This window comes from Cynocephalus volans, chromosome 8, assembly GCF_027409185.1.
Source record: "Cynocephalus volans isolate mCynVol1 chromosome 8, mCynVol1.pri, whole genome shotgun sequence".
In the NCBI taxonomy this organism is placed as follows: Eukaryota; Metazoa; Chordata; class Mammalia; order Dermoptera; family Cynocephalidae; genus Cynocephalus; species Cynocephalus volans.
The window spans coordinates 55,266,209-55,288,653 of NC_084467.1; the positions used below are offsets into that span (position 1 = coordinate 55,266,209).

At 38.2% G+C, this 22,445-nt stretch overlaps 1 protein-coding gene and 1 non-coding gene across 2 annotated transcripts in view; one reads left to right on the plus strand and one right to left on the minus strand.

Moving 5' to 3' along the window:
• The window catches only part of RAVER2 (ribonucleoprotein, PTB binding 2), a 139,936-nt gene that overhangs the window by 21,884 nt on the left and 95,607 nt on the right, over window positions 1-22,445 (plus strand). Inside the window, exon 3 of the mRNA XM_063105767.1 lies at window positions 17,271-18,001. Within this exon, the coding sequence (XP_062961837.1) occupies window positions 17,271-18,001 (731 nt within the window). The remainder of the gene's footprint in view (window positions 1-17,270; window positions 18,002-22,445) is intronic.
• Window positions 7,797-7,903, minus strand: LOC134385301 (U6 spliceosomal RNA). The gene has a single exon (XR_010024294.1). It is a non-coding gene; the product is annotated as a U6 spliceosomal RNA (small nuclear RNA).

Genomic DNA, 22,445 nt, shown 5'->3' on the forward strand with positions numbered 1-22,445 from the left:
AGGCACATCCCACTATGCTGTGTTCTGAGTTACAGAACAGATATACACAATTGCCTACTGGGCATTGATACTTAGATAGCTCATGGGAATCTGTACCAACTAGACTCATCATCACCTAAATGTGCCCTCCTAAATCTGTTCCTCCTCAGGGTTCCCTTTCTCACTTCATTACCCAAGGTGGAAATTTTGACTTTTGCCACTGCATAGCTCCTAACATTACAATCAATCACCATGTCCTATGTACTCTCTCTTCTAAGTATGTCTCAGATCTTTTCATTTCTCTCCATCACCCATTGTGAATGTGTTAGTCTGAGTCATCTTCCTCCCTTATTTGAGGAACTGCAGTGGTCTCCATCTGGACTCTCTGCTTCTAGTCTCAATGAATTCCAATCTACTCTTTTCATTGCAACTACAGTGATCCTTATAAAATAAGCCATTCATTCATCCATTACATATTGCATACCTACTATGTGCCAGGACCAGTGTTAAGCTCTGGGGATAGGAGCAGAGCACAAAACAGACAAAGTCCTTGTCCTCATGGAGTTTACTTTTTAAAGAGAAAAAGGTAAGTATTAAACAAATAAAATGATCCATAACAGGGGTCCACAAAGGATTTTAAAAATGGTAATTATGTAGTTAAGTATACGTGGGAACTTTTCAGTGTGTTATGTGTATGTCTGTGTTACATTAATAGAAATATAATGTATTAATTTAGAGAGTTTATGAGAATGTGTTTTGGCCAATGAAGAAAGACACAGACAAGATAAATAGACTATAAATTGTTTACATCTTGCAACCAAAGAACTGAGATGAACTAGGAATTTGGAATTTGACAATGTGAGGCAGGAGGCCCTGTTAAGGCTCAGTTTTGCAGACAACATTCCCTCTGTTACAGGCTTCACAACCCCTTCCCTCCATATTAATAATGGCATAGTAAGAAGAGCCACATGCAAATGAAGTAAACTATAATAAGGGATGGAATAGTCTCCAAAATTTTCTGGGGACTGAAGTCCTGTTTTATCTTCCACAGATTTGCTCATAACTAGTGCAAACAGACTAGGTGTTTTTTAACCTACTGTTTTGCTTGCCAGCCTCACTTCCTGGAAGGAACCTTGGATTAGGAGACAGAAAAGCTTACTTTCCTGATGGCTTTTGTGAATTAGCTTGGGTTGCAAATTGATATCTTGATGCCTGATTGCTCTCCTGCCATGCCAGCCCAAGAAGGGTCAAGTTTACCCAAGGAGTATGAGGAAGATATGAGGTTGCATTAGTCATAATAGGCTAGGTTTGCTATAGCAACCAACAGTCTCCAACTTATAGCTGCTCAACATCTAAAAGATTTTTTCTTACTCACACCAAGGTTGTTGCAGGTTGACAAATAGGTGTTCTGTTCCACATAGTCATTCAAGGATCCGGGTGTTAGAGGTTCCATCATCTGGAATGTTTCTGGCCATTTTGTCATGGGAAGAGAGAGGGAGTGCAGAACCACAGAGGAATGACGCACATCCCTTCTGCTCACACTTTATTAGCTAGCTATGGCCTAGATTAATTACAAGGGAGCCAGGAAGTGTAGCCTACCATATGCTCAGGAAGGGAAAGGAGAACTAGTGAGCACTAGTAATGCCTACTACGATAGTCACTTTGTGCAGAAAGCCTTTCCAGATTCCTCAACATTCCTCAATTTCCAGACAATGTAAGATGTTTCTTCAGGGACTTCCCTAGTCCCTTTACATCCTCTTTCACATCAGTTAGTACACATTATTTTACCGCTTGTTAATTTCTGTCTTGCCTTATTAGATTCCCCCCCTGCCTAAAACCCTCTTGCACCTCTACTTCACCTGGCTAACTTCTTCTTACCCTATAGATCTCAGCTCAAACTACTTCCAATAGTCGTGAGAAAAAATATAAGGCAAACCCCTAATATCCATACTTTTTCTTCTTACAAAACTCTTAGTAAAGGAACCAGTGCTCCTTGTAAGGCATATGGTACCAGATCTTAGGGGAGGACAAAGCAAGAAGAGCCCCAAAGTCTTGTTTTTGTTAAAAACTAAAGATGGTTTTGAAAATGCCTAAAGAAGTATTAAAAATGAAAGAGTGAAGCCAGGAGAAAGCAGTCACTGGGCAAAAGGCAACAAATTTGGCATTAAAAATGATCACAATAATTGGAAGATATTGAGCCTGTCAAAGGAGCCATGAACCCGGAGTGATTTACAAAAGGTAGAAGTTATAAAAATTGCTGAAAGGTTGTTTGAGATGAACACATATTTACTGAATGAATGAATAAATGAGTTGTATTTTTATATAAATATAAAATGGTCATTTACACAAAAATTTATATCATATAAAATATATTGGGAAATATGTTCACTAATTGTGTAAAAAATAAAAAATTTAACTTCTATATCAGACTTATAATAAAAAAATGGGTTGGAGCTACAAGAGAGGGATTTTTATACTCAAAGAAGAAATTTCTGACTGTGCTCATTGTTAAAATCTAGAGTGAATTTACTGGGGAATTTTTTGTCCTGTCTGGTTTATTTATGCACAGTTCTGCCCGAAGGCAGGACAATACAGCAGGGCTGATTTCCTCAGACTCCTTCAGGCATGTCATTCTCTGAGGTGTTCATTATGAAGCAGTCATAGACATGCTTATACCGTGTTAGACTCAACTCAGTGGAAACTTGGGTGAGCTTTATGAATGGGCATTTTGTAAGTGAAATATTTATAATTGCCTTAAACGTGAATTTGCATCACAGATATTGTTTCCTATAATTATAGCACCTGAAAAACTTTAAGCAGTTTATATGAAAGTAGCGCTAACCTAGTTAACTGAGGTTTTCTTTATCATGCTCTATCTTGGAATATTTTTTTGTGTTAGAAATAGATTTACCAGCTGAAAAGTATATTAAGAAAAAGATCTGTGCTCATGTGAAAAGCATTCTGGAATAGCACAACTTCAGAGGTTGGGTTTCTCCTACTGGGCGAATAAAAAGCAAAGTGCTGCCCGTAAATGGACAATTGAGTGCAAAACCAGAAAGGGTAATGGAATATTACAACCAAAAAAAAGTGGAGGGGTTGGCCAGAGAGCTGAGACACAGGAAAACGGAGGGATATAAAATGAGCTGAAAACAGAGTTGTAGGAACACTCCTTTTGAGTGGGCAGCTCAAATGCTAATGATTCTACAAGAAATTCAGATTTTAACTAGAGAATCCTAAGAATTTATATCCAGCTATATATTTGGAAAGCTGTGGGGAGAATTAACTTGAAAATCCAACACCTCACTTGGCTCAGAAGGGACATGTAAATGTAGAATCTGTGAAGGGAAGTTTAATATGTTTTTTTAAAAAGTCTTCTAAATGAGACCAGATAATTTATGCATTGACAATGTGAAGCACCTGTTAGCTTGGCTTCAAAAGCAATAATTGTCCAAGGACTGTGACCCATTACTAATCAATGATAAGATTGTTGTCGGGACTGAACTAATTGGATATGGTCTTTAAAAGTGTGCTTGAATGCCAGACTCCAGTTTAGATTCACAAACACAGCCTGGAAATGTGCCAGGGGCTGAGGATTAAAGGGACGAAACTAAGGTGAATTGTCTGAAATGGAAGAATAAACACATATTTCTATGGTTTGAATGTATGTATCCGTCCAAATGTATATGTTGGAACCTAAAACCCAATTTGATAGTATTAAGAGATGGGGTCCTTAGGAAGTAATTAAGTAATAAAGGCTCTACTCTTATGAATGGGATTAGTATCCATACTGAAAGGTTCAAGAGAACTAACTAGTCCTTTTTTGCCCTTCTGCTTTCTGCCATGTGAGGATATAGCAAGAATGTGCCATCTTGGAGACAGAGAGCAACCCTCAATAGACATTGAATATGCCAGCACCCTGATCTTGTGCTTCCCAGACTCCAGAACTGTGAGAAATAAATTTCTGTTCTTTATAAATTACCTAGTCTCAGGTATTTTGTTTTAGCAGCAAAAGTGGACTACTACATATAAAAGTTTATAGGGAATTCTAAATATCAAAATTTTAAAAATGATTTGTCTCAGTTCAGGTCCTCCAAGAGGCAAAACATGAAGAAAGCATGAGATGGGCAGGAAATGTATTGAGGGACATGCCTGTGAAGGATGAAGAGGAAAGGGAATAGGAGTAGGCAGGGACACAAAATGCAGGTCTGAACCCTGTGAAAAGAGAGAGGAAAGGAAGGAGGATCTTGTAGAAAGAGTCCTAGATGGCATTGCAGCCAGGCAATGGCAAGTGCCCTGGCTTGGAATAGCCATTAGGGCAGTCAAGCACTGGCAAGAAATGACCCAGCTCTAGTACCCTCACTGTGCACCATCACTGGCTGAGCGTAGCCTGAGGCCAGCCTGGCTTCAGCATAAATGCTTGTCAGGTAAGAAAATGCAGCAGCTGGACATGGTTGGTCAATTACATTCCTCACAGCAGGTTCTTTGGAAGAGAGATCTGACTTTCACACCTGCCTGGCTGCTATGGTTCACTCGTGTGTCACACAGATACATTTTCCCACACATGTTCAGGGTGCAGGTCTTCCATGGTTCCTGTGAACCTCTCTTCTTGAGAGGAAACTTCAAAGAAGGAAGTAGGACAAATTGAATCTCTAGAAGCTGCAGCTGATCTCAGAACTGTAACTGGTATTCATTGTCTCCCTCCTCCACTGTCCTTTCTAAATTCCTCTTTTTATCACCTCTGCAGTTCCTGGTGTCTTACATGGTGGTATGACCCAAACCTTCATTCTTGAGATATCTGATTCCTTGGGAATTATACCTTCTCAGACCAACTTGCCCATTCATGCATCTATTCATGGTTACAGCTTTGAAATGCCTAAATCCTTATACAAGCAAATCTGTTCCCCTCTGCTAGGATGTATTCCCAGGTCATCACCAGTGAAATCTTCAGCAACTGTGCAACCACTTTGTGCCAGGGACTATCCATTCCCCACATTCCACTCGGGATCTGGTCCTGCTTGCCAGCCAAGCATGAGTGAACAGTGCCCAAACCTAATTTTGCTGCCTCTTTCTTGGATGATTTTTTATCAACTGTGTCAGTTCATGTCGTATGAGCAACAGATACCAAGCCAAAATTAGATATTCAAAAGATGTTTTGGAGAAAACATCTGTGAAAGATAAAGGGAAGAGGAGCAGGAATAGGTGGGGAGAGATTTCAAACCACAAAGTAGGTTTGATACAAGTGAAAGGAAAGAGGGAAGGAGAGAAGATGGGGTAGGAAGAGCCCCAGGCTGCAGTGCAGCTCTGAGAAATTCTTGTCCAGGTGATTGGGAGGTCCCGGAGGAAAGACTTCCCATCAGAGGATTCTTGTGTTGGGCAGAAATGGCACAGATATAGTATCCCACTGTATTCAGGCATTGCCTGGGAGCAAAGTGGGGTTGGGGGGTGGGGATGGGAGCACAGAGTGGCCTCAGCATGAATGCCGCAGATGCGGAGGTGTAGCAGCGAGCTGGAGCCTGCTAACCAGCTACACTCTATACAGTATGCTCTCTTGAAGGGAGATCTGAGTGGCACACTCCAATCAAGTCTAAGTGGCAGAAACAGGAAGAAAAGCAGCCAAGTCTGGGATGCCAGGTGGAAATGGAATGGGAGCCTGCCGAGGAGCATTGTGGGTAATAAACAAAGCCATGTGCAAATTTTACTTTATTTACATGTGTACGGGTTAGTTGTTCGGTTTAATGTTACAACAGGCATGAGTGTGAGTACGTGCAAGTACATGGGCAGCCAAGAGAAATGAGCATTAACAAGGAAGGAGATGAAAAACCTATAAAAAAGCAGGTACAAGGATTTAAAAGGCATAGCTTTATGAAGCCATTTTAATGTAGGGGGAATTTATCCTATAATCCTCAGTCTATCCAGAGGGCAATCACTCTATTATCGGAATCATCACAAAAGATAATTCAGGTTAAGTATCATCTGTTTTATGAGATAAACATATACTCCTTAATATATGTACTTTTAAAAGATTTTCAACAAAACTATTTTTTTAATGTCACATACTTAAGTGACAAGTCCCTCCATTCTATACAAAAACTTTATAATGTAAAAAGATTTATTTCCCTGTCAGATAGCTGGGTTATACTTTATCACCTTTCAAATATTAATGCTGCCTGCTTCATGATTTTTTCTATAATTTTATAGCTATCATTGTGTCATTTTTCATCATTACATTTTTGATAGAAAGTGTAATACTTCCTTAGACTTCTGCAATTCAAGAAGCAGGGTGTTAAAAGAATCTAAACTTCAATGTCAAAGAGTATAATTCTTTTGTATTTAATATAATTCAAGGTTCAAACGAAACGTCTGTGGTTTCATATCATCCATAATTTTATAAATAAAAATTAATGTCTTAATTACAGTAGGGGCTTACAATATTTTTAAGAAATTTTTAGATTATGACTTTGTGGCAAACTTTAACAAAAGTCATTTGTAGAAGTAACATCACTTGGTAGCAGGTACTCATAGGCACTGTGTTTTAAGGCATAAAGTGAGAAGAAGCCGTTGTTGCAGTTAAATCTTAAGCAGCAAAGCATTCATCCCTCTCTCCTCATCAGCATCACCATCAATTGGTCATCATTATATACTTATATGTAAGTGATAATATTTATAATACTACCACTACTAATACCGCATCTATACTTTCACGTTTCCCTCAGTGGCTGCTCTAAATTTGAATGCGGTAAGAAAAGCAGAGAATTTGGACACAGACCTGGGTTTGAATTCTAAATTTGCCTCATACTAGCTGCATGACTTTAGGCAGTTTACTTAACTTCATTTCATCAAGTTGCCTTATAATACCCACTACAAAAGGTGATTGTGAGAATTAAATATACATAAATCACCTATGTGGACTACACATTTTAATTTCCTGCTAAAACCTCCCCACTATAAGGTGATCTTCTTTCTGCTTTGTGGAGAAAATTAGAGGGTTTAAAGTTTATCCCAACTAATTCTTTTTAATAGACATGTTTCTTTATTGAAATTGCTCTCCTTCAGATACCAGGAGCTTCCTAAGTTCCAAATCCAATTATCTCCATTTCAGTCCTCATTCTATTGTATTGGCATGTTGACTATTCTTCCTGAAATATTTTGCTTCCTTGACTTCTCTGAAGCCACTCTTTTCTAGTTCATTTCTAATCTTTTCTTTTTTCTTTCTGATTTTGGGTTTCTTTCATGGCTTTTATGACATGGAATGCAAGGTCAGTAGCAGAAAGCAGTGAGTAGTAAGTCACTTCAGCTCATGATCTGAGAAGGAAGTCAAAACAAAGTACTGTAAAGACACAGAAGCCAAAGAGGTGATGTGTCAGAAGCTATACTGGGAAGCTGGAGCCAAGGAGCAGGAGCTGGAGAACACCACTAAGGTAACGGGAGACTGGAATACAGGGAGAAAAACCTAATATAATTCAACTATTTTTGCCTGACATCTTTTTCATTTTTACCTGGCTCTCTTTATGGACTGGGCACATAAATATAAAAGTAAAGTTGTTTTTTGTTTTTGTTTTTTTATTGATTATGCATATTCATGGGGTACAAAGCTGACCTTCACCACCTTCATCCAGGATGAAATGGTCAGATCAATACTATCAGGATGCCCATTACCACAAACTGCGATTATTCTCCATGTCCCCCACCCAATTAATCCCCGACCTCCCTCCCCTGCAACCCCCCATGCGACCCTACTTATGCTTTCTCCCATCTGCGAGTCTAACGCATCACTATGTCCTTTCTTTCCCTCCTTCTTTCTCTCTTAGTTCCCTCTTAAAAATATGGAATACTTCATGAATTGGCATGTCATCCTTGCACAGGGGCCATGCTCATCTTCTCTGTATAGTTCCAGTTTTAGTACATGTGCTGCCTAAGCGAGCACACACGCAAAGTCTTGACAAAACTGCCAAATACCTTCCACTTTCTTTCCCTTGCTTTTAAGTTGCTCCCTAAGGTCCTATTTCTTGGACTTCTTTTTCAATCTACTCACTCAGTCTGGATGATCTCATCCAGCCTAATTTTTTAACTACTAAGTTCTCTTACAATTTCTAGACTATCTTCTGGGTGTTTTTATCTATATGTCCTGCAGTATTTGAAGCTCAGATGCCTAAATCAAGCTTGATACCTTTACTTTTCCAACCGCTGCCTCTATCAGCTGCAGCATTACCACCCATCCGATCTCTCATATTAGAAACCATAATATCATTTTCCTTGCTGACATTCAATAAGTCTCCAGGAGTTTTAGAAATAATTAATAAGTATTTATTATGATTGTTATTAATATTTTGGCTGCCTTTTATCTAGCCCTTGAGCTAAGCACTCTGCTAAGTCCTTAATACATATTACCGAACCTAATCTTCATAATAGCCTTTAATAATAGCCTTATGAGTGCTGTTATTATCTCTGTTTTAGAGATAAAGAATGAGTCTGAGGCTTAGCATACTTAAAATCTTTTCCCATGCTTTAAATAGTTGCTCCAGTTACACAAAATTGAATACAGGTAGTTTGACTCCAGATCCTGCGCTCTCGCCACTATGTTCTGTTCTTTGCTCTATTGTGTTTTTCAGAAAAGTCTCACAAATCCAGCCCTTTCTCTGGCAATTACATACCCGGACTCCAAAAGCAAATGGATTTGGGGCTGGCTGGTTAGGTCAGTTGGTTGGAGTGCAGTCTTATAACACCAAAATCATGGGTTCAGATCCCTGTACCAGCCAGCTACCAAAAAAAAAAAAAAAAAGAAAAGAAAATGGATTTGCATTGGAACCCTGGGGCCCCTGCCTGCTGTTTGACTTTAGACAAGGTACCTGATCTTCCCTGCCTTTGATTCCTCATTGGTAAATAGGTACATACTAGCTACATCAAAGATTGATTATAGACTTTTTAATGAAATAACACAAAGAAAAAAAGAAACAAGCAAACAAAAAAAGAATAAAAGCTCAGGTAACCTATGCAAAGCTCTATGTAGTTAATTGCTGTTTTTATTATTATTCTACTCCAGTATAAACCCTCAAATGTTTTCATTTTGTTCTAAAAGATTCCTAATGGTCTCGCGGCTGTAAGACCCAATAAATTAATTTTCTTTGTTGTTGTCAGAATTATTTTTCAAAAAGCTAAATCTGATCATGTCACTTCCCTGCCTAAAAGCTTCTGATGTTCCTTTTCTCCATGGGAATTGCCTTTTATGCCAAATTTTTTTTGGCATAAGTACTTTTGACTTAAAATGGAATCAATTTCTTAAAACTGGGATAACATCTGCTATCTTTTTCATTTATTTCCTACCACTCTCCCAAGAGAAACATAGTCTTCATAAACACCAAACTTACTCTTTCATGGACATACCAGTCCTTTTGATGCCTTTGGGCCTCTTTCTGTTCCCTGTTTCACTCCTTGCCCCATCTAGGAAACTCCTACTTGTCCTTTAAGGCACAGCTCCTCATGATGGTTTCCCCTAAGTCAAAATTGAACACCTCTGTGTTCTACTTATCATAGTCATTTATTCATAGTATTTTTCATAATGAATTTGTATTTACTGAATTGCAATTACTTTCCCCAAGGAGAAGTCCACTTCTGAACACAATTCAATCAAATCTGGTGTGTTGTACAGTGTCTGCTACAATGTAAGGCACTCAATATATATTATTGAATGAATAAACAACTAAAAGTGTATTGTTCCTACAATTTACAAGGTCTTTTACACACATAAATTATTTATTTTCATCACATTATCATAATATAAAAGCATAAGATTGTTTGGATACAAGAGGCTGTTGTTGTTGTTGTTATTATTATTATTATTATTATTATTATTATAGATTGAGACTTATAAAACCTCTGTAACATTTTCCCCAATTGCAGAGCTTTAAAAATACACAAAAATAACCACCAATATTTTTAAAAAATAAAGGCTAAAGTGAGCAAATGACTCATATTTTAAAAACAAGGTAAGTATGTAGATCATGATAATTACCTGTTGGCATCGGTAAATACATTGCACCTAAATATTTGTACTCCACTTCAAGTTCCAATTAGAGTGTTCCATGTTCCTTCAGTTTGCCACAGAAGCCACTATTTAATGAGTCAGGCTAAAACCTGGAACGAAAGGAATTCTTTGGAATTATAGTAGCATTCCCAAATTTTTGCAGTTTCCATCTATTTCTTCTATGTGGCAATAATAGTTCAGTTTAAAAATTTTTAATCAGTAGAGTCTGCTATTTCCCCAAATTCCTTGAAAACAATTGAGCAAAATTAACAAGGAAAGAGAGATTTGAAACCTAGAAAAATGTTTATAAAAACATTGATTCATTAGTGGCACAGAAAATCAATTTAGTATGTCACCCCAGCAATTAAAAAAATGGAAAATAAAATGGAAAATAACTGAATAGGAAGTACTAGAATGTGTTTATGATGTAAGGGTATGACTTTTTCGTGACTTCTCTGTTTCAACTGGTGTGTGTGTGTGTGTGTGTGTGTGTGTGTATGTGTGTGTGTGTGTGTCTATGGGACTGGGATATAAAATATAGTTCCACTGTAGCATATATTTCCCATTAGACTGGGTCCCAAAAGTTTGAAAGCTACTGCACTATAGGACACAGCAATGTCAGCAATATCGCTCAAGGAGTGGGATCAATTCTAAGTAGACATTTAATAAAATTGGTTTAATAACTTGATAACATTGTAATCATGTCCCTATCAGGACCTGAAACCCTAATTACATCATTATAATTCCCAAAACATAATCAACACCTGATTCACTCACCAGATTCAGCTTTAAATAACTTTTAATCATTTCCAAAAATTGAGCCCATCTCTAAAAGATGAACATTTGCTACCACAGAAACGGTGCAGAAGAATTTGCCAAAGAGTCTGAAGTCAATACCAAAAAAAGCAGTTTGGAAAATGTTTTAAGCAAAAGCAACATCACTAAAGTTAGATGCGGATCACTATTTTCCAGAGCTGCTTCTGAAGTTTCTGTTTGCATATTTATTATCACATTTCATAATAATTATTGCATAATTTTCTCCCAGTGAGACTGAGCCCCAATCATAAGGAACCTTCTTTTGCTATTTCTGCATTCTTAGTGCCATAAATTATATATTATCAAGCCATAAATTATATATTATAAATTATATATTATCAAGCATACAATAGACATTTAATAAATGTCAAGGAGATGGTACTCATTTGGATAAATATATGTTCTGAATGTTCCTTTTCTCCATGGGAATTCTGAAACTTAATGAGTGACTCGAGGTTATGGCATATGCTAAGGCTATTCTTACTTCTTGTCCACTTTTTTTTTTTTTTTTGTATCTGAAATTTTTTTTTTATTTTTTTTTAATTTTATTTTGTCGATATACATTGTAGCTGATTAATGCTCCCCATCACCAAAACCTCCCTCCCTTCTCCCTCCCCCCCTCCCCCCCAACAATGTCCTTTCTGTTTGTTTGTTGTATCAGCTTCAAATAATTGTGGTTGTTATATCATCTTCCCCCCCCCCGTTTGTGTGTGTGTGTGTGTGTGTGTGTGTGTGTGTGTGAATTTATATATTAATTTTTAGCTCCCTCCAATAAGTGAGAACATGTGGTATTTCTCTTTCTGTGCCTGACTTGTTTCACTTAATATAATTCTCTCAAGGTCCATCCATGTTGTTGCAAATGGCAGTATTTCATTCGCTTTTATAGCTGAGTAGTATTCCATTGTGTAGATGTACCACATTTTCCGTATCCACTCATCTGATGATGGGCATTTGGGCTCGTTCCAACTCTTGGCTATTGTAAAGAGTGCTGCGATGAACATTGGGGAACAGGTATACCTTCGACTTGATGATTTCCATTCCTCTGGGTATATTCCCAACAGTGGGATGGCTGGGTCGTATGGTAGATCTATTTGCAATTGTTTAAGGAACCTCCATACCATTTTCCATAGAGGCTGCACCATTTTGCAGTCCCACCAACAATGTATGAGAGTTCCTTTTTCTCCGCAGCCTCGCCAGCATTTATCGTTCATAGTCTTTTGGATTTTAGCCATCCTAACTGGGGTTAGATGGTATCTCAATGTGGTTTTGATTTGCATTTCCCGGATGCTGAGTGATGTTGAGCATTTTTTCATATGTCTGTTGGCCATTTGGATATCTTCCTTAGAGAAATGCCTACTTAGCTCTTTTGCCCATTTTTTAATTGGGTTGCTTGTTTTCTTCTTGTAAAGTTGTTTGAGTTCCTTATATATTCTGGATATTAATCCTTTGTCAGATGTATATTTTGCAAATATTTTCTCCCACTCTGTTGGTTGTCTTTTAACTCTGTTCATTGTTTCTTTTGCTGTGCAGAAGCTTTTTAGTTTGATATAATCCCATTTGTTTATTTTTCCTTTGGTTGCCCGTGCTTTTGGGGTCGTATTCATGAAGTCTGTGCCCAGTCCTATTTCCTGAAGTGTTTCCCCTATGTTTTCTTTAAGAAGTTTTATTGTCTCAGGGTGTATATTTAAATCCTTAATCCATTTTGAGTTGATTTTAGTATACGGTGAGAGGTATGGATCTAGTTTCATTCTCCTGCATATGGATATCCAGTTATCCCAGCACCACTTGCTGAAGAGGCAGTCCCTTCCCCAGTGAATAGGCTTGGTGCCTTTGTCAAAGATCAGATGGCAGTAAGTGTGTGGGTTGATTTCTGGATTCTCTATTCTATTCCATTGGTCAGTGTGTCTGTTTTTATGCCAGTACCATACTGTTTTGGTTATTATAGCTTTGTAGTATAGCTTAAAGTCAGGTAGTGTTATGCCTCCAGCTTTATTTTTTTTGCTCAGCATTGCTTTGGCTATTCGTGGTCTTTTATTGTTCCATATAAATGTCTGAATAGTTTTTTCCATTTCTGAGAAAAATGTCTTTGGAATTTTGATGGGGAGTGCATTGAATTTGTATATCACTTTGGGTAGTATGGACATTTTCACTATGTTGATTCTTCCAATCCAAGAGCATGGAATATCTTTCCATCTTCTTGTATCCTCTCTAATTTCTCTCAGCAGTGGTTTGTAGTTCTCATTATAGAGATTTTTCACCTCCTTGGTTAACTCAATTCCTAAGTATTTTATTTTTTTGGTGGCTATTGTAAATGGGCAGGCTTTCTTGATTTCTCCTTCTGCATGTTCACTATTGGAGAAAAGAAATGCTACTGATTTTTGTGTGTTGATTTTGTATCCTGCTACTGTGCTGAAATCATTTATCAATTCCAACAGTTTTTTTGTAGAGGTTTTAGGCTGTTCGATATATAGGATCATGTCATCTGCAAACAGGGACAGTTTGACTTCATCTTTTCCAATCTGGATGCCCTTTATTTCCTTCTCTTCTCTGATTGCTCTGGCTAGTACTTCCAACACTATGTTGAATAGGAGTGGTGAGAGTGAGCATCCTTGTCTAGTGCCTGTTCTTAAAGGAAAAGCTTTCAGCTTTTCCCCATTCAGGATGATATTGGCAGTGGGTTTGTCATATATGGCTTTAATTATGTTGAGATACTTTCCCTCTATGCCTAACTTATAGAGGGTCTTTGTCATGAATGAGTGCTGAACTTTATCAAATGCTTTTTCAGCATCTATAGAGATGATCATATGGTCCTTGTGTTTGAGTTTATTAATATGGTGTATCACATTTATTGATTTGCGTATGTTGAACCAACCTTGCATCCCTGGGATGAATCCCACTTGATCGTGATGAATAATTTTTCGTATGTGTTGCTGTATTCTGTTTGCTAGTATTTTAGTGAGGATTTTTGCATCTATATTCATCAAGGATATCGGCCTGTAGTTTTCTTTTTTGGTTATATCTTTACCTGGTTTTGGTATCAGGATGATGTTTGCTTCATAGAATGAGTTTGGGAGATTTGCGTCCGTTTCAATCTTTTGGAATAGTTTGTAAAGAATCGGTGTCAATTCCTCTTTGAATGTTTGGTAAAATTCTGCTGTGAATCCATCTGGTCCTGGGCTTTTCTTTGTTGGGAGCCTTCTGATAACAGCTTCAATCTCCTTTATTGTTATTGGTCTGTTCAAATTTTCTACGTCTTCACGGTTCAGTTTTGGGAGCTTGTGTGTGTCCAGAAATTGATCCATTTCCTCCAGATTTTCAAATTTGTTGGCGTATAGTTGTTTATAGTAGTCTCAAATGATTCCTTTTATTTCAGATGAATCAGTTGTAATATCGCCTTTTTCATTTCTAATTTTTGTTATTTGAGTCTTCTCTCTTCTTTTTTTGTTAGCCATGCTAATGGTTTGTCAATTTTATTTATCTTTTCAAAAAACCAACTTTTTGATTCGTTGATCTTTTGAATTGTTTTTTGGTTTTCAATTTCATTCAGTTCTGCTCTGATCTTAATGATTTCTTTCTGTCTGCTAACTTTAGGTTTGGATTGTTCTTGTTTTTCTAGTTCTTTAAGGTGAAGTGTTAGGTTGTTCACTTGCCATCTTTCCATTCTTCTGAAGTGAGCATTTAATGCAATAAATTTTCCCCTCAATACTGCTTTTGCAGTATCCCACAGGTTTTGGTATGATGTATCATTGTTTTCATTAGTTTCAATAAACTTTTTGATTTCCTGCTTGATTTCTTCTTGGACCCATATGTCATTAAGTAGAATGCTGTTTAATTTCCATGTGTTTGTATAGTTTCCAGAGTTTTGTTTGTTATTAATTTCTAGTTTTAATCCATTGTGGTCTGAGAAGATACATGGGATAATTCCAATTTTTTGAATTTATTGAGACTTGATTTGTGACCTAATATGTGATCTATCCTGGAGAATGATCCATGTGCTGATGAGAAGAATGAATATTCTGAGGTTGTTGGGTGGAATGTTCTGTAGATATCTGCCAATTCCAATTGGTCTAGAGTCTTGTTATGTCTCGTGTTTCTCTACTGATTCTTTGCCTAGATGATCTTTCTAATATTGACAGTGGAGTGTTCAGGTCCCCTGCTATTATGGTATTAGTGTCTATTTCCTTCTTTAGGTCTAATAGAGTTTGTTTTATAAATCTGGCTGCTCCAACATTGGGTGCGTACATATTTATGATTGTTATGTCTTCTTGATGGATCAGTCCTTTTATCATTAAGTAGTGTCCCTCATTGTCTCTTTTTATGGTTTTTAGTTTAAAGTCTATTTTGTCAGATATAAGAATAGCCACTCCAGCTCGTTTTTCTTTTCTGTTTGCATGGTAAATCTTTTTCCATCCTTTCACTCTTAGTCTGTGTGAATCTTTATGGGTGAGGTGGGTCTCTTGTAGGCAGCATATAGTTGGGTCCTGCTTTTTGATCCAGTCAGCCAGTCTGTGTCTTTTAATTGGGGAATTTAAGCCTTTAACATTAAGAGTTGTTATTCTTCTTGTCCACTTTAAAGAATATATTTTTCAAAGTCTCTCAGCTGTACAAAATAGAGCTTTACCGGAGTTTTAAATGCATAACTTTTTAAATCAAAAGAATGAAATTTAAAATAAAAATTAGATGTTCTTTTGATATCAGAATATCATGGAAATAATATAGAAATAATAGCATGGAAATAAACACTCATAAAATGCTTGTGACAGGGAAAACTGAGGGAGGTAGTATGGTAATAATATATCAAATGTCTTTAAATATGCTTACGCTTTGATGCGGAAATTTTGCTTGTAGTTCTTTTTTTTATGGAAAAGTAAAGATCTTCAAACATGGACAGAAGGATTTTAAATTCAATGCTGTTTACAATAGATAAAAATGCCTAATCCGAGATTAGTGAAATAAGTTATGTTAATTCTTAGAATAGAATAATATGTAGCCATGAAAAACATGAAGTTCAAATATATTGGCAAAGAAAGTGGCTTGGAAGATATGCTGTAAAAAGCAGGAAACAGAGCTGTAAACTGTAGAATAGCATTAAGAATCATTTTTTTAGGTGAAATTCACATAATAAAATTAACCATTTAAAAGTGAACAATTCAGTGACTATTTAGTACATTCACAATATTGGGCAACTGTCACCTCTCTCTCGTTCCAAAACATTTTTATCAGTCCAAAAGGAAATCTGTACCCATTACCCCCTCCTCCCAGACCCTGGTAATCACCAGTCTGTGTTGTCCTCTATAGATTTACCTATTCTGGATATTTCTTATGAATGGAATCATACAGTATGGGACCTTTGTCTCTGGCTTCTTTCACGTAATGTTTTGGAAGTTCAGCCACCATGTAGCAGTACTTAATTCCTTTTACTAGCTGAATAATATTTCTTTGTATGTATATACCACAATTTGTTTATCTGTTCATCAGTAAGTAGATGACATTTGGGTTGTTTGGCTATTGGGAATAGTGCTGCTATGAACATGGTTGTAATGTGGAATATCATTTTAATGGTGTAAGTATCAGTAGAGAATAAATTCAGAAATATTAGCAGCCACTATTCTAGGGTGGAGGGATTATAGGTAAAATCATTTTATAACATTTAGAGCACTGAGCTTTAGAATTAACCAGACTCCATTTCTTCATGTGTAAAGTAAGGAAACTAAAACTACCTAATTGGATTACTGTGAAGAATAAATGGAATATATGCAAAGCACTTAGAAATACGTGTGTGTCGGGGCGGGGGGGGGGGTACAGTAACTACTGAATTCATAGCATGTTTTTAAAAGAATTTTTTTTTTTACTTTTTATTTTTTGGTTATGTTTATTTAAAACATTTTCCCCTAGCGGATTATATGTCTGTTAGGATTTTTTTCCCCCGAGTGTACGAGTATTTGCATGCTACACATTTAAGATGCATGTTCCCCTTTGCTGAAGATCATTTGGGCTGGTGCTCCACTGTTTGCTGATAACACTTTGACTAAGTATAGCTCTACATGTAACTCTCCCTCCCAGTTGCAATTAAAATGATGTTTCAAGTACCATATTCTCCAGCCCTCTGCCATAGCACCTCTTCCAATTTAGTCTTTGTTTCAGGGTCGCTTTATGTGTTGCAGAAGCAACCATCCAGGTTTCACATCCTAGGGAATCGTAAGGCTGGGATGGAGGGACGGGTGAAGGGCATAGCTAGGAAAATACATTATGATCAGGTTTTACCAAACATAGAATTTCTCCCGGAAAATCCCTCTTTTATTCCCTAGAAAATGTCAAATTTTATTTTTCAATGGACACAAACTTTGCCAAACATGTTCATCTAAAACACAGCGGAAGGGTTGCCGTCCCGGGCCCGCTGGGCTGTGAGGAGGCGCAATCCTGCCCCCACAGGCTTGTGAATCGGCGCCTGTAGCCCCCTCCCCGGCCGCCACGCGCAGGAGTTTCGAGGGGAGCCCGGGGAGAGAGGCGGTGTCACGTGGAGAGGCCGCACGCGGACAGGCGCCTGGGGTTCGAAGCCCCCCGGGAAGGCGCCGTGAAGGGGCGTTCACTAAAGCCTCGCGAAGAGGGGAAGCGCTCCCGCCCGCGCCGGCACAGGTGTCCGGGTGGCGTCGCCGGGGGCGCAGCCCTCAGACCCACGAGAGGGAGGGCGGGGGCGCCGTCTGTGCGCGGAAGCCGGGGCCCGAGGGGAGGCTCCCGCGAGGTGCTTCTCGGGCTCCTCCTCGGCGCCTCAGGTTTCCTCTCTCCGCCCGCCGGCTGCTGGTGGCGGCACCGCCTCCCTCCGTCCCTCCCCGCGTCTGGGCCCACTCTGCGGCCTCTGCCCGCCTCGCCCCCCCCGGACCTCCTCCCGCTTTCTCTCTCGGCTTCCCCTCGAGCCTCCGAGGAGCCCGCAGCCGCGGGGCGCCCGGGAAGATGGCGGCGGCGGGAGACGGCGGCGGCGAGGGGGGCGCGGGCCTGGGCGGCGCCGCGGGGCCGGGGCCGCGCGGTTCGGGTCCCTCAGCCGGAGCGCACGAGGGCGCCGCGGACCCCACGCCCGCCGCGCTGCACCCCGAGGAGGTTGCCGCGCGCCTGCAGCGGATGCGGCGGGAGCTGAACAACCGCAGGAAAATCCTGGTGAAAAACCTGCCTCAGGACAGCAACTGCCAGGTACGGGGAAGACACGGAGGGTGGAAGCGACGCGGCCCGAGGGGTTACGGGGTAGGGTGCCGGAGAAAAGTCGCTGGGACCTGGAGCCTTAGAGCGGTCGTGGGAGAAGGGGGTCGGCGCAGAGTGAGGAGAACAGCCCCTCGCTCCTCAAAAGCCTCCGGGTTTCTAAGCGTGTGTACACTCTGCGAGGGAGGGGGACAGATAGGAAACTGAGGCTCAGAGAGGCGAAGCGGCTCGTCCAAGGTCATGGGGATCAGGGGCGGCTGCCTCCAAGTCCGGCCCTCTCTTCCCTTCCCCTATGGCCCATGGGGGAGTAGTAGGTGAAGGACAGTGGAGGTGAGCACACATTTGGCGGGGGTGGGTGGGGGTGGGGGAGGGGTTACCCGGGTCCCGCATGGGGTCCTCGGGCTTGGGCGTGCCGTGGGGGGCGGGGTCACGGGAGAGCTGGGAGTGAGTGTTGCTGCTGCAGAAGCACTTGACCAAGTTTGCATGAAACTACTCTGTCTCTTCAGTTTGCTAAGGCCCCAGAATAGAGAGAGGGTTTGTTACTGCGCTTTGGGGAGCCTTGCAGCCAAGTACTTGGAGGATTTGTTCCTTGGTGACTTTTAAAGATAGGCTACTGTGCTGTCTTAATTCAGATTAACTGTTGCTTTAAGATTAGAAACTATGCATCTGTGCATCTATTTAACTTTTTTTTCCTGATTGCAAAAGTTACGTGTTGATTGTAGAAAAGCTAGAAAAAATACAGAGATGCGCAAAGGGGAAAAATAGAAATCACCCATATTTCTGACACCTAAAGATAACTATTTTTAACCTCGGATATTATCTTTCTCTCTTTTCCTATGTATATGTATACGTATGTATTTTTGTTTTATCATAAGTATGAGATAATTTCTCTGATGCTTCAAGTTTTCTTAATTGTCTGAGTGTTCACATATATTTCACCTCAAGCTTGCATTTATATATTGAGTGTGGTGGGCAGTTCTGGTAGTTGCAGATTTGAGCTGACTCATGTAGTTCCTTCTGTAACCAGATGCACGGAATTACAAGAAGATTGGCTATTGACAATTGCATGGCAGTTCTAACATGTGACCCATAAAATAATAAGACGAGACCAATGCTCCATTACTATCTAATTGGACCTTATACAGCCACTCACAATAAATGTGAGCATATTACCTTATAACCCATATGAATGCGGAACCCTTTTGTTTCAAAATGCAGTGTAAAAAATTCTCTATCAATATCGTATATCTCATCCTTCTTTCATCTTTTTCCATTCCACCATAGTCTACTCCCCATCTTGTCAGGTAATGTTTTGTGATGCTACCTATGAGAACACCTGCAGTGTTCTGATTTCTTGGAAGCAACCTCCCCTGCCCATGCAAATAGAGGACAGCAAGGGAGCTCAGGAAGAGGGAGGCTTGTAAGAAACAGATGACATTTTTAGAAAACAGAGAAATAGCTCTGTGTGTAGATAATATAGGAGAAGAGAGATGGAGAAGTGTCTTGATTTCCTTTGTGGAATGTCAACTATTTTTGTTATCACATTTCCTTGCATTAATTCCAAAAATACTTAGATCCAAAATTTGAGACAGTTCTATGTTTGCTTTGGTGTCGGTATCTTTCTCATTTCCTTTCTCAAAAGACATGAAAAATATATCAAGGGGTCTAATATGGAGAAAAGTTTTAATTAGACTTGGTATTAGTGATGAAGAGAGGCTTTCTGAAGGTTATGTTGTGATTTGTATTTTTGAGATATTCTTTCTCTGTTATGAATTTATGTTTAGCCTAAATCTTAGGATTTTCTGTAAAGTAGCAAGCATAAACTATTGTAGAAAATTGGTGTAAGATCTGTATGTCTACCTAAGTCTATTACTGCCAAGTGAAGTATCTCAAATTCTGTGCCAAGTTAAATTCTTAAGCCATGTTTTTGGAAATCTGAAGAGTTTTATCTGAAAGCAAAAAACATTAAGAAACAGACTTGTTTTGAGATGTCCTAGCATTTATGTTTTCTATAATAATTCGCATAATAAAATGTTGTTTTTAATGTTTCTGGTATATAGTTTTAAAATCTAATCAGATCTCTCTTTGATTACATATAACGTGTGCTCAAGTAGTGTCCTTTTTTTCCCCTATCATCTTTAGTACTTGTACTACCTTTGCTAGTTTTCTGAACACAAACATACCTATTAGTGGCCTGTGTTACATAAGTAAGTGAAATAGAACAAAGTATGCTAATTTCTAAAAGCAATTAAAAGTTAGTCTTTCCTATAGATGATTTAAATTACAAAATGCTGTTTTTATTAGTCCAATATTAACATTTACTTCATCTACTTTTTCTCAAGTTGTAGTATTTTCATGAGTATGTTCTGCATGAATTTTTGGGGGTTTTTTTTGTCTTTTATCAATTTCCCTGAACAATTCTAATGTCTGGTTTTTTTCATTATAAAATAATGACTATATTTTACCGTCCACTTACTAATGAAGGTTTAATTTTATTTTGTGCCTTCTAGCCAGTAAGGCTAATTCACCTGGGCTAAAACTGCATATTTCTCCTTATGAAATGACTGCTATGATTTTTGTTTAATTAAGTTATCAGATATGTGAACTACTTAAATAATTACTCTTTTTCAGAAGAGAGTCTGTGTTCATTCATTTATTTTAGAATATCCTATTATTAATGATCAAAAATATTGATAACTCTAGTTCTCAAACTATGTAGTTATGTCCCTGAAAAGCCTTTGATTGGTAGGAACCCAATAATTTTTTCTTATATTTCGAAAACATGGGTATTTTCTTTATTAAACATAGTTTTCATAAATCTACTCAAATTTTGCTTAATTTTTGTTATAACAGATTTACAATAGCATCCCACAACTTTACAGTTCTATGACTAAAAGACATACTAAAAGTACTATATTTAAGTGGGAGCTTTAAGGGGTACGTGTATCAAATACCTTATGGAAATACTAGCCCTAAAAAAGAGGAACAGTTTTAAATTTATAAGTTCTCAAAAGCTTTCTCATTGAATAATTATTGTTCATTCAGTCTAGTCGGCCTCCTCAGCTTTCTCAAATCTTCCTAGCCTTCTTTATTTTCATAGCCTCAGCTTTGGTTCAGATCCTTTTCATCTCTTACACAGAGTATTACAGCTTTTCAGTGTGTCACCTACCTTCATAACTGCCCTTTGTTTTATGTTTTAGCCCATCTTGCATACTCCCTCTCTTGGGAGATCCTCGGAAAGCACAAATCTGATCATGTCACGCTCCTGTTTAAAAACAAACAAACCTTCCACTCCACATTCCCAGCACCACTTCTGAAACTTTTCCTCAAATTGTCCTTAGCAGTAAGGAATAGTGAATTTGAATTAGACTACTGTAAGAGTGAAATTTCTTTCAAGGTTCATGTTCTGTCTGAAAAACTCATATTAACTTTATGTTCTACTAGTAACATTCGATTTAATATAAAAACAGTGATTTAACATAACTCCCCTACAAATTTTTAAAATAAACTTATTTTATGGACACTTATGGAAGATGTACCATATTTATCCTATGACTTTCCACACTCCTATATTACCATTGAGTATTGAACTCAGTTTGAAAATCATAACATGATAGGATAGAAATCTAAGATTCTTAGGCTTTTTGTGACTTGACTCCTGCCTATATTTCCAGACTTTCTTATTAGTCTTGCATTGGATTCTACTCCAGCTTTATCAAGCTACCTAGATTCCCAAATATTTTTTGCCACTGATTTGCATATTTGTAGTTATGTCTTTGAATATTAGTATTTTGGAAAGTAATTACTTATAATGAGTAATTTATAGTGAATAATGCTTATTACTTACAGTGAATAATTTATTGTTAATAATGTTTATAATTATTATAGTTATTTATAATGAATAATTTATAGTGAATAATAATGTTGTAGTGAATAATAATAACACTGGTTCTTCAGAATAGCCATTGGGTATGTGTATTTATAGTCTTTTGGAACTTTGAATTTATAGTTTTGATTAGTTAAGGTAATGTCCTAATATATGTTTGTTATTTCATTTCTATAAATTGTTTTTATTTTATGGTCAACCTGGTTCTGTTTCAATAGCGTTGTCATTGGGGTTTCAAAATGGAGAAAGCAGGGGCATTTACTTCCTCTACTGTTTGAATTCACTCAGTTTTTTTCCTTACATGTTTTATGTGTATCATGTACATGTGTTTACGTGTGTGTGTACATGTTTGGTTTTTGTCATGTTGTAGACTTTAAAATCTGAGATTCTATTGTGCAATTAGAAGAAAATGTGAAGTGCTTAGTACTAACATCCAGGATCAGTAATAGAAGAAACAGAACATTCTATTGTCACTCTTTGTGTTTTACAAAGAATGCCATTTTGCTTACTGCCAAAAGCTACTTTTCTTAGTATAGTGTAGTGTATACTACT